The 13,192-nt window shown below is 43.0% G+C and overlaps 1 protein-coding gene across 5 annotated transcripts in view; it reads left to right on the top strand.

The window, feature by feature from the left end:
* Positions 1-13,192, top strand: part of EYA2 (EYA transcriptional coactivator and phosphatase 2) — a 183,097-nt gene that overhangs the window by 101,988 nt on the left and 67,917 nt on the right. For all 5 annotated transcript variants that reach the window (XM_060230858.1, XM_060230860.1, XM_060230861.1 and 2 more), the window contains one exon: positions 12,209-12,276. In XM_060230858.1, coding sequence (XP_060086841.1) covers positions 12,209-12,276 — 68 coding nt within the window. The remainder of the gene's footprint in view (positions 1-12,208; positions 12,277-13,192) is intronic.

Here is a 13,192-nt window from a genome sequence, read left to right as displayed (position 1 = left end):
TTCATCAGGCAAAACATCTTGAATTTCATGCGGTTGAAATTGGTGTGTTGTTGTTAATTCACCTCTGATGTTTTTCCTGCTTCTTCCTTCTCCCACATTTGTTGCACCAAGGGTACAAGATCAGTCTATGTTTTGCCTCCCTTTCTTCTTCTGTAACAGAAAGCAGGGAGGTTGAAGTATTGAGTGCAAATAGCTCAGTAGTAAACACCTCATCCCAGTCTGCTCATATATTTAAGTCTCTCTGACCTGCTCATCTCCTCTTACCTACCCATTACTCATAAAAAGAAAATAAAAGTTGATGGATTGCTTCAGGCTCCCATTTTGAGTTCCTAGGATCCTTCTCTTTACTGTCTGGGTGTGGGTGTGTGTGTGTGTGTGTGTGTGTGTGTGTGTGTTTGGGAAGCTGCATTGGGCTGGAAGCAAAGAAGAGGGATTGAGTTGCTCACCTTCGTGATTTGTTCAGAGAACAGGACTTGCTGTTCAATTTAACATTAAGCCTTTTAAAAAGAAAAATGTGAAAACCTGACAGAGGTTACAGTTAAGGCAGCAGTTAAAACCTTGTGAAACCATTTGACTTGGAAGGATGTGACTTAACTTGGAAGGATGTGACTCTGCTTTTGATGGCAGTTAATGAACCAGTACAGAAGTGTGTAAACTGCTTCCAGTAGTTTGGAAATTTACTCGATAAAGTTTTACAAAGCAGTTCCAGTGAGTCCTCAGTTCTCATTTAAAAACACAGCAAAGCAACACAAGTCATGACACATTGGAACGGTTTTGTAAAACTGTATTGAGTAAATTTTTGAATGCATGTTCTGCATTATAATGCTACACAGTTTTGGGTTTTGATAGTGTTTACTGATTTAATTGTGGATTCTTTGATCTGTATATCCAGTAATTTGGGAGGAGGCCTCGGTGGCACTTTGTTCCATATAAAGTGGAACATGACTCAGCTTTAAGTGAAACTGTCATATTTAAATCAAAATTATGTATGTGATGGCTACACGCATTTATCTAATTATTTGTTTACTTACAAATTTTGTATCCCACCTTTCTCTCCTAACACAGACTGCCAAGGTGGCTAACCATTTAAAACATATATGATAAAATACATTATGAAACCAGTAAAATAAACCCTTCTCCTAAGCATACCTTATGAAAACAAGCAGAACTACAAGAAGAACCTCCAGAAAAAATTAGAGCCCTGTGGGACCTGGTACGGTTCCGCAGGGCCTGCAAGACCAAACTCTTTTGACTTTCATTTAACACCTGAGGAAGGCAAACGCTACATTATGGCGGGATGGCTACGATGTATACATTTGTATATAGAGGTTCCTTTTTTTCAGAGATATTTTGATATTATATTGCAGAAAACGTGGATGGCAGAAACTCCTTTATTGGATGGTTATTCCTCTTATAATCTACCGGCAGTTCCAGGAAAAGGCCCAGGGAGGTTAAGGGGAGGCCTGGGTATTTTTATTTCTAATGCCCTTAAGGTTCAATGCGTGTTGAAGCCCTTGTTGTACCATTTAGCTATGGCTCTACTGGTGAGATGGGATAGGGGAATTCTGATCTCTCTCTCTCTCTCGGCTTGGCTTCGCGAACAAAGATTTAAGAAGGGTGCAATAGTCCACGTTTGCTGCAGGCTCGCTGGTGGCTGACAAGACCAATGTGGGACAGGCAGGTCCGGCCACAGCGGCTGCAGGGAAAAGTCTGATTTAGGGTTGGTGCTGTAGCAGTGCGATTCTTCCTCAATCTCCTTTTGTCCTCAAGACCAGCTATGCGTGTGTTCTCAAAGGAAGAGACAGCCTGGTGGATGGTGTGCCTCCATGCTTTGCGATCTGAGGCTAGGTCAGACCACTGGTGATGGTTGATGTGACAGGTGCTAAGGGATTTCTTCAAGGAGTCCTTGTACCTCTTCTTTGGTGCCCCTCTATTTCGATGGCCGGTGGAGAGTTCGCCATACAGGGCAATCTTGGGAAGGCGGTGGTTTTCCATCCTAGAAATATGCCCTGCCCAGCGCAGCTGCGTCTTCAACAGCAGTGCCTCGATGCTGGTAACCTCTGCCCGCTTGAGGACTTCAGTGTTGGTCACAAAGTCACTCCAGTGGATGTTGAGGATGGTGCGAAGGCAGCGCTGATGAAAGCGCTCAAGGAGTCGCAGGTGATGACGGTATAAAACCCACGATTCGGAGCCATAGATGAGGGTTGTCATCACAACCGCTTTGTAAACATTGATCTTTGTGCCTTTTTTCAGATGCTTGTTGCTCCACACTCTTTTGTGCAGTCGGCCAAATGCACGGTTTGCCTTTGCCAGCCTGTTGTCAATCTCCTTGTCGATCTTGGCATCTGAGGAGATGATGCACCCCAGGTAGCTGAACTGCTGGACTGTCTTCAGAACTGATTCACCCACAGTGATGCAGGGAGGGTGATAATCTTCCTGGGGTGCAGGCTGGTGGAGAACTTCTGTCTTCTTCAGACTAACTTCTAGGCCGAATAGCTTGGCAGCCTCTGCAAAGCAGGACGTCATATGCTGCAGAGCTGATACCGAGTGGGAGACGAGTGCAGCATCATCAGCAAACAGTAGCTCTCGGATGAGTTTTTCCATTGTCTTGGAGTGTGCCTTTAGTCGCCTCAGGTTGAACAGGCTGCCATCGGTGCGATAGCGGATGTAGACACCATCGTCCTCATCTAGATCTACTGCGGCTCTTTGAAGCATCATGCTAAAGAAGATCGTAAAGAGAGTTGGCACGAGAACGCAGCCTTGCTTTACACCTGTGCCTATTGGGAAGGGCTCCGAGAGGTCGTTGCAGTGTCTGACTTGGCCTCGCTGGTCTTCGTGTAGCTGGATGATCATGCTGAGGAACCTTGGGGGACATCCTAAACGTTCCAAGATTTGCCACAGGCCTTTCCTGCTAACGGTATTGAAAGCTTTGGTAAGGTCGACAAAAGTCACATACAGACCCTTGTTCTGTTCCCTGCATTTCTCTTGGAGCTGCCTGAGAACAAATACCATGTCGGTGGTGCTCCTGTTAGTTCTGAAGCCGCACTGGCTCTCTGGGAGGAGTTCTTCTGCAATGGTGGGCACCAGTCTGTTCAGGAGTATTCTGGCAAGGATTTTGCCTGCGATGGAGAGCAGGGTTATCCCCCGGTAGTTGGAGCAGTCTGACTTTTCCCCTTTGTTCTTGTATAGGGTGATGATGATTGCATCGCGAAAGTCCTGTGGTAATTTGCCTTGTTCCCAGCAGGTGACAAGTACTTTGTGAAGTGAGCTATGTAGTACTGTGCCCCCATGCTTCCAGATCTCTGGTGGAATTCCATCAACTCCTGCTGCCTTGCCACTTTTCAGTTGCTTGATGGCTTTAACAGTCTCTTCTAGGGTGGGGATCTCATCCAACTCTGTTTTCACCGGTTGAAGTGGGGTGAGGTGGATTGCTGAATCTTGAACTACGCGGTTGGCACTGAAGAGAACCTGAAAATACTCCGACCACCGGTTCAGTATGGATGCCTTGTCTGTGAGGAGCACTTGGCCGTCTGCACTATGCAAGGGACTCTGAGCCTGATATGATGGACCATATACTGCCTTCAGGGCTTCGTAGAACCCTCTTAAATCACCAGTGTCTGCACACAGCTGGGTTCTCTCTGCAAGCTTGGTCCACCACTCGTTCTGAATGTCTCGAAGCTTGCGCTGGAGGTTGCTACATGCAGCGCGAAAGGTTGCTTTTTTCCCAGGACAGGAGGGCTGAGCAAGATGTGATTGGTAGGCAGATCTCTTTTTTGCCAGTAATTCTTGGATCTCTTGATTGTTCTCATCAAACCAGTCCTTGTTCTTCCTTGTGGAGAACCCGAGGACTTCTTCAGAGATCTGCAGGACGGTAGTTTTTAGGTGTTCCCAGAGTGCTTCTGGAGAAGGGTCTGTGGGGCAACTGAGGTCCTCAATTCTTGACTGGAGTTTTGCCTGGAAGGCAGCTTTAACTTCGGCTGACTGGAGGCTGCCAACCTGAAACTTCCTCCGAGGGATACCTCCTCTCCTGGGTGTGGGTTTAAAGTGAAGACGGAGATTGCAGCGTACAAGACGATGATCCGTATGACATTCTGCGCTGGGCATTACTCGGGTGTGTAAGACATCGCGAAGGTCTCTCTGGCGCACCAGAATGTAGTCGATAAGGTGCCAATGCTTGGACCGTGGGTGCATCCAGGTTGTCTTCAAACTGTTCTTCTGCTGGAAGATAGTGTTGGTGATGGTGAGCTGGTGCTCCATGCAGAATTCTAGCAGGAGGCGCCCGTTGTCATTGCAGTTGCCAATGCCGTGTTTGCCAAGTACTCCTTTCCAGGCTTCCGAGTCTTTACCTACTCTGGCATTGAAGTCGCCAAGGATGATCACCTTGTCCTCTGTAGGAATTCTGGGGATTAGGAATAGGGGAATTCTGATCATCATAAATGTATACCTCCCACCTGTAACAAAGCAGTCATCTATAGAAGGAAATTGGGCGTTACTAGATCAATTTATAACAAATCTTTCCTTGGAACATCTGGAAGCTCAAATCTTACTGGAAGGGGACTTCAATGCCCGTATGGGAAAGAATGATGCCTTTTTAGTAAATAAATTTAATTCCCTATTAGATGATCGGGAACAAGGCCAGAATGGACTTCCCTTCACAAGAGATTCTAAAGACTTTAAGGCAAATTTTGCCGGTCTATGTTTAGCTAAATTAGCAGGTAGAAGAGAGCTCCATATTCTAAATGGGGCATTCTATGGTGATTATCCAGGCGAATACACGTTTATGTCTGGGAATGGGATGAGTACTATTGATTATATGCTGGTATGCAGTTCTTTATTACTTCGGATTAAAAATTTCCAAGTATTACCACACTTGGAGGGTGACCATCTACCTTTATGTTTGCAGATAACCCTCCCATTAGACTCTAACCAAAAAGAGCCACGTTATACAACAAGGATAGGAATTAGGGGGAGAAGAGTAAGGTGGGGTGGGGATCTGGATAAAAAAGTGAAAGAAGTCTTAACTCCAGAAAATTTGCAGAAGCATGTGTCAGTGTTTACAGCTTTAGAGGGAAATCAAGACCCGTTAATAGTTTACCAAGATGTAATTCAGGAGATTCAGTCTATCATGACTGTACCAATAGGGAATAGATTACATCAGCATCATAGGAAAACAAAATGTTGGCTTGATTATGAATGTGCTCAAGCAAAAATACAACTAAATCGTTCGTATTACCTTGCTATGAGAAGTAGCACAGAAAAAAGGGTAGAGATCCAAAATGCCCTAGTGAGTCATAAAAAAACCTATAAAGGCATTATTCAAAGGAAGAAGAAAGAGTATACTGAGCATACTGGGAAACTATGGCAGGAACTTATACAGGCTGTGAAACTAAAAAACTCTGCGCTTTTTTGGAAATTAACAAAGATTGGGGGATTTAAGACAGCCTTTCCCCTGGACGTGTATATCCCTGTGGAAACATGGGCTGCTTTCTTTCAGAATTTATATGATGACAATGTTCAACCCCCTTTCTCAGGTAACATAGAGAACCTCCCTCAGTGGCCACCAGTTAGTATGCAAGAAATAAAAGCTTATATAATGCAGCTGAAAAATAGGAAGGCCCCAGGTATGGATGGCATACCAGCTGAGATGCTTAAAGAGAATGTAAATTGGTGGGCACAGTTTCTGGCATCTTTTTTTACTTATGTTGATCAAACAGGCCGAATTCCAAAGCAGTGGGGGATGGCTATAGTTGTCCCTATTTTTAAGAAGGGCAATCGAAATAATCCCGCCAATTAACAGGCCCATAGCCGCCCTGAGCCTGCTTCGGCGGGGAGGGCGGGATACAAATAAAATGATGAATGAATAAGTCTTTTAAATATTATAAGTAAGATTTAGAAAAATTAGAAATATGGATGGAACAAGAAGAAACCATCCCTTTGGAACAGGCTGTATTTAGGAAAGAAAGGTCGACATTAGAACATAAGAGAAGCCATGTTGGATCAGGCCAATAGCCCATCCAGTCCAACCCTCTGTGTCACACAGTGGCCAATATGTGTGTGTGTGTATACATACACACACACACATATATATATACACACACACACACACACAGACAACTGAGCATTGTCTGATATTGCAACAGTTAATTGGGAAGTACTCTGATAAAGGTACAACTGCTCTATATGCTGCTTTTATTGATTTAAAGGCAGCATTTGATTCCATCTCAAGGCAACGATTGTGGCAAAAACTAGCGGCTTCTAATATTGAAAAAAGGCTGCTATTTCTCATCCGTGGACTTCATGAAGAATCATTTCTTAGAGTGATATGCAATATGCAGGGATTACTCACAGAACCTATAAAAACTCAGAAGGGTGTAAGACAGGGTTGCCTTTTGGCCCCCATCTTATTTAACTATTACATCAGTGATATGGTGAAACATATGACTGATACTAAATTACACCCTCCAAAGCTGGCTCTTCGCCACCTTTCAGTACTGCTATATGCAGATGATGTGGTACTGTTATCTAGAACACCTATTGGGTTGCGGAGGGCATTAGACAGCTTTGCTAAGTACTGTGAAAATGAATGTTTGGTAATAAATTTTGAAAAAACAAAAGTGATGGCATTTGGTAAAAAAGCCAAGAAGAGGTATTGGTCTATGAAAGGGAAAAAAATAGAACAAGTAACAAAATTTACTTATTTGGGAATGGTAATTCAGGATACAGGTGTTTATACTGAACACTGCAAGATGAGGGTGAAGAAAGCGGAGAAATCAATGTATGCTATCCTGAGATTTTTTCGTACTAAGGGGGGCTTTTATGTCTCAGCAGCACTGAAATTGTTTCAATACAAAGTTTTAACACAACTGCTCTATGGTATTAACCTGGGCATTTCGGTTAAAAATCTACAGGCTCTTGAGAAAGTGCAATCAAAATTTCTCCGTAACATCTTGCAGCTTCTGCCAGGTGTGCCAAATGCCCTTTTGCGATTAGAAACTGGGCAAATGAGAATTGAGGCCAGAATTATGTTATCTTTGGCATACCAATGGCTAAAGATCCATACAAACAAAAAAGGTCTCTTCCCTCTAATAATTCAAGACCTCTACAGGCCAAGGTGGCTGCAATTGGTCAAAAGCAACTTAGAAAGTATAGGATTTTCACTTGAAAACCTCTTGGCGCAGAGTTATGCCAAAGCAAAAAGTATTATTAAACAAAGAATTTGTGATATAGAGAGACAAAGAGATCTAGAACAGGCCCCTTCTTTTTTGACGCCTACTGAGACTAAATATGTTATGAGGATGGCCAAGTACTTTTCTTATTTGGAGGTATCAGCTCACAGAAGAGCCTTTACGTTGGCTCGATGCGCAGTCATGCCCTCAAAGGTGTTAGAAGGGAAATATAGAAAAGTCCCGTATGAAGACCAATGCTGCCCTTGCGCTATGGGAGAGGTGGAGTCTGTGACTCATATGTTTTTCCGATGCCCATTCCACCAATTACATAGGGATAGGTTTGTCTCCCCGTTTGTAGTTAATGCAATGGCAGACGCGGACGTGGTGTGTTTGGAGAAACTCTTGGTGGATGCAAGTCCATATATCTCTGGACAGATAGCTAAATTCTGCCATTACCTTGTGAAGTTCCATACTAAGAAACAAGAAAATTGCAGTCTTGTATGAACTGTTGAATTTTAGGTTATATATGATTTTACATATTATGATTTAAAGGATTTTATATAAATTTGAACCAACTTTGGATTTTATAATCGGTAAAATGTATTTTAGTTATCCTGGATCTGTATAGCTGGGGAAAAGTTTTATGTATTTTATTGTGTTTATGTATTTTAGGAGGGTTTTTACATGATGTGTTATAGCTTTGATATTGGTCTATGACCGTAATAAAGTTTATTCATTCATTCATTCATTCATTCAACTGCTACATTATAATATCTACACTATAGCTCTGAGAGCCTGACCCGGACTATGATAACATCTGAGCGCCAACATAACAGCAGTAATAATGTCAGCAATATGTGAGTGCTGATGCAACAATAGCAGCGATGGTAAATGAATCTTGGATGACTAGCCTATAGTTCTGTAAATTGGTATATTGTTTTTTATTATACTGTCTTGTTTTTAAGCTGAATGGTTGATTTCAAAATGATGTTAGCTGCCTGGAGCCCATAAGGGGAGGGCGAGATACAAATCTAATTAAATAAATAAGAGAGAAGACAGAGTTCTCACCTTCTGGCCTGAAGCCAGCTGCTTGAGTAGTTGCAGAATTACTCCTGAGCAGCTGGCTGCAAATTTGACCCTTAGGCACATGCCTATAAAAACCAGCCAAGGGAGGCTGTTAGGTGTGGAAGCAGGAAGTCATTCTATCTTTCATTTTCTGACAACAGTGTTGGAGCCTTCCTTGCTTGGACCAGCTTCTAACTATGGCTTCTGACTCTGCTAGGCTCCTGCTCATTAGTAACCCTTGGACTGCTTGACTATGCCTCTTGGACAACCCCTTGGTAATGGATTGCATGACTTAACTCTTGAATTGGACTCCCAACTCATTTTCTCTTGCTTGGACTTGGCTCTGCCTTACCTGTGCCATTATCTAGATAGCCTTCACAAACTTATATAGGTGTTTCTAAAAGCCAATAATCTCTTTGTTTCTTCCAATAGTTGCAGGGAGACTATTTAGAATTGTAAATATCTAATCCTAGAATTAAAAAATTCTATTCCATGTTTTGTGCTATCTTTTTTCCAAGGTGCTCAGGGTATGGTTCTGTACTTCTCCATTTTATCTTCATGGAAACAAAATTCTCAAAAAATGTTTAAAAGTTCATGAGGGGCACACATACATTTCTCCTTCATTTCCCCCTTGAGAGTTCCGGCACCTCTTTTTCCCGGAAAAAAAGCTGTGGTTGCATAGAGAGAGAGATAGGTAGCATCCTAACTACATATTGGTAGGAGAGACAAAGAACTGAGAAGCAAGAAACAGCCTTCAAATTGCATTCTGGTGACAAAGGAAATTATGTTTAGCTGAAGGAAGAAGGACCCTGTCTGACTAGCATTCCATATGTTGCCCCTTGTAGGAGCATCTTTTCAGATTGTACACCGGACGTTTCATTTTCCAACAGGGCTGTGTGACAGATCCTAGATCATGTAGGGAGTTTCTTGACCAATGGAGGTTTGAATCTAGGTCTCCCTAGTAAGTTCATTAAACTTTTGTAGAAGAATCACCAAAGTTTCTTGAATAAGCTTAGCATTTATGGGATAAGTTAAAATTGGTCAAATGAATTAAAATGTTAAAATTGGTCAAATGAATTAAAAATTGGTCAAATGACAGAAAGCAAAGAGTGGTAATATATGGACAGTTCTCACAATGGAGGTAAGTGAACAGTGGGGTACCCAAGGATTGGTATTGGGGTTGGTGTTGCTTAATTTGTTAATAAATTCATTGGGATTAGGGGTGAGCAGTATAGTGGCCAAGTTTGCTGATGATACCAGATTATTCAGAATGGTGAAAAACAAGATGGATTGAATGGTTTGGCCTCATTTGGAGTATTGTGTACAATTCTGGTTGCTGCTTCTGAAAAAACTTGAAAAAGTGCAGAAGAGGCAGCCAGAATTATTAACAGGAAAGAGTACCTTTCCTCTTAGGAGAAGCTAAAGTGACAGGGACTTTTCAGTTTAGGGGGGAAAGATGGCTCAGGGGAGGACATTAAAGATGATTAAATTGAGGTGGTAGAGAAAGTGGACAGTGAAATCTTTTTCTGTCTCACAATACTAGAACTCAGAGGGACGTCCGGTGAAGATGATGGGCAGGACAAACACAACAAAATTCTACTGTATACACTAATTAAACTGGAATTTACTGCTAATGGAAAAAGTGATGACCATGAACATGGATGGCTTTAAAAATGGTTAGAGAGATTAATGGAAAAGAGATCCATCGGTGACTAGTAGCAATGGTGACTAAAGGGAACCTCCATTGTCTGAGACAGCAAACTTCTTAATGCTAGGAAGCAACAGCAATGGAAAGCTTAGACTGGCTGTTGTGTAAGACAGGTTGCTGAATAGACTGGTCTGATCCAGCAGGACTCGTCTGTTCTTCTTTGTGACGCTACTGGTTTATGGGCTTGTTTCTGGAGGGACCCTTGTAGCAATTCCAGTGCTTTTGCCTTGACATCTTTGAGCCTTGGTCTTTAGACATGTTTGGGTTTTAAGTGCTGAATTCCTGCCTTGAGAGACAATTGGTGGGGCAGGGGGCTTGGGAATGCAAAGCTGCTGAAATGTAGGTGCTTTCTTTTATTCATCTTCTCAGCAGCACAAAGGCTTTTAAGTAGGGTTGGGTGGAATATATGCAACTGAAGCAGTGGCCAAGGTTGGCATCTCAAGACTGGCTCCACAGTGAGAGATTATTAGCCCTTGACCTCTCTGTGTTTTAAAAAAAAATTCTCCTCTTTCTTTGTCTAAAATGCTGTTCAAGGCCAGATGTGGTGGCAAATTAGTTCTGGAAACAGATTCTCCTCCTAGGGTGGTTCCCCCCCTCCCCACTTTTGGCATGAGATTTATTTCTCCCTGCATGTGCTTTTGTGACTGACTGCACTTGGCAGGCTGCAGTTTGTTCAGCTGTCCATTCCCCTGCTTAATCTTGGGTCTTAAAATAAAAACAAACAAGCGGATATTCAGGGAAGGGACACAGCATGGAGACACTGAGAAGCATTTGTTCCTGTGCTCTGGTTAAATCTGCTCTCCGCTTGGTCCCATGTATTGGCTTTCCCGATACAGTTGAAGAATCTGGCCATTCATACGACGAGAAGACAATATTGCAGTTTTATGCAGAGTTACTCCAGCCTAAGCCCAATTGGAATTAATGATTTTAGGCTGCAGTAACCCAGCATAGGATTGCGCTGTGAATCTGGCATTTGATTCTTTGGATTCTGGTTTTTTTAAAGAAAAGGAGAGGGAACCCTCAAGCTAATTCCTGCACCATACTGGGTAATTTCAGCAGCTTGGCAGGGGCATGAATAACACATTTGCAGATGGTAGGTGCATTTGTCTTTACGTCCAGGAGCGATCAGAGTCTTGGTTGCTATGACCTTTTCCTGTCTGCATGCTTTCTTCAGATCTGTGCTCAGCATGCTTATTTCAGGAGGATCACTTGTTCCTTAATACATACATGGTCACAATGGCTGAAGAATACTTTTTCCAAAATACAGGCTGGCAAGTAGGTTTCGCAAGGCAAGGACCTTGTACACAATAGTTGAAGTTACAGAATTGAAGCCTACTGCTGTAAATGATTGTGTGCATCATATAAGACCTTACCTAAAATACCTTGGTAGCATGAAGCATTTCCAACATGGCTTCTCTTATGTTCTTATAAGGAAGTACCTCTTCACCCAAAGGGTGATTAGCACATGGAATTCACTGCCACAGGAGATGGTGGTGGCTGCAAGCATAGACAGCTTCAAAAGAGAATTGGATAAACATATGGATCAGAGGTCCATCAGTGGCTATTAGCCACAGTGTATTGTTGGAATTCTGTCTGAAGCAGTGATGCTCTGTATTCTTGGTGCTTGGAGGGGGGCACAGTGGATGAGCCATTGGCCTGATCCAACATGGTTTTTCTTATGAAGGAAAATACGCTACAGTGGTGTAAATTGTGTCCTGCTTTTCTGGGTGTCAGTGGACATTGTGAACATATGAAGATATCTTATGCTGAATCCGGTCATTGGTCCATCTTGGTAAATACTATTTACTCAGACTGTCATAGAGAGGTGTTTCCCAAATCTCAACACCTATTAAAAGAGTCCCTTTAGCTGGAGATGCTGAGGAGGGAAACTGGGACCACCCAGGGCCTTTTTTCTGCCGGAACCCACCGGAGCAGAGCTCCACCTGGGCTGCCCAGGGCTCCAGCTAGCCTGACCCACCATGCAGCAGCCACATTAGACCCAGGCCCGGTGGTAGGACCTAATATGCAAATGAGCTTCTGCTGGGCTTTTTCTACAAAAAAAAAAAGCACTGAGACCACCTACCTATCAAACATGCTTTTGCACTGAGCAATACTGTAATGTTAAATCCTTATTTCCACCTTGACAAGATGATACAGAAGACCTAGCTATACCTGGGTGCTATATGAGTACTTTGCTTATATGTGTAGCTTACTGGTTTTTGGAATTCCATTACATCAATTTTCTAATTATTTTTTTCTCTTCTCTTAGGTACCTCAGGGATATACCAGGGGCCCAATGGCCTGACAAGTTCTACTGGGTTCAGCACAGTGCATCAGGTACAACTTGAACCTTCTGCATAGACGACAACTAACTTCATTGATATCGTCCTTGATGGTCATACATTGCCATGGCTGGGGAGTGGGTCTCGTGTGCTAAATTGTGGATTGGGTAATCAGATTCCACAGCTGTATTTTCTCCCAATTGAAGGTCAAGTTTTCACCTGTAAAGTGCCAAAGAGCCAAATTGCCATGTCAATAAATTGCAAGGCATGGCCAGCAAGCCTCTGATCCATAGCTGAGAATATTACTGGTAAATTGGTTTTTGGTGGCAAATGGGGAATAAGCCCTTGGTTCTTGTTGCTCCAAACAAGGGAGGAGGCTTCCTTCTGTAGTCCCAGAAATAGTGGTGGCCAGCTATGTTCCCTTTTATCCCATCTTGGAAGCTTGAGAGGGCTGTTATGGACCTGTCCCTCAGATCACAAAGAAGAGGGATGATCCTCAAGGTATGAATTAAATTAGACTCATAGAAACCAAAGTGTTTGCCTTCTAGAGAAAAGGGACTGCTTTACAAAAGACACTCTAACCCAGTGTGGTACCTGTGGGCACATGGCACCTGCCAGCACCTTTCCAGCTGCTGCCAAAAGCTTTAAGAAAGTGGGCAAGGCCAGGTGAAGCTTTTGCTCAGCCAGGTTTCTGATTGAAGATTTCATTGGCTGTGCAGTTTTTTTCAAAAATGTTGCTTTGGCAGCAACTGTACCCCAAAATGCCATTTTGTGATAGCCATTTAGTGGTTGTGTCCAAAACCTTACATTAGTCCTAAGATTGCTCTGAGAACATGCACAGACATTGACACTTTTGGGAAGATTAGTTCCCAAAGTTGAGATGGAGAGAAGCCCAGAAAGGAGGGGGAGTGAGAAACTGAGAAGAATTAGCTCAACTCCTTTCCATCATTCACACCTACCATAGGTGCATC

The sequence above is a fragment of the Heteronotia binoei genome, chromosome 2 (genome assembly GCF_032191835.1).
Source record: "Heteronotia binoei isolate CCM8104 ecotype False Entrance Well chromosome 2, APGP_CSIRO_Hbin_v1, whole genome shotgun sequence".
In the NCBI taxonomy this organism is placed as follows: Eukaryota; Metazoa; Chordata; class Lepidosauria; order Squamata; family Gekkonidae; genus Heteronotia; species Heteronotia binoei.
The sequence above is the reverse complement of the archived record's forward strand: the minus strand, read 5'-3'. Positions and strand labels throughout refer to the sequence as shown.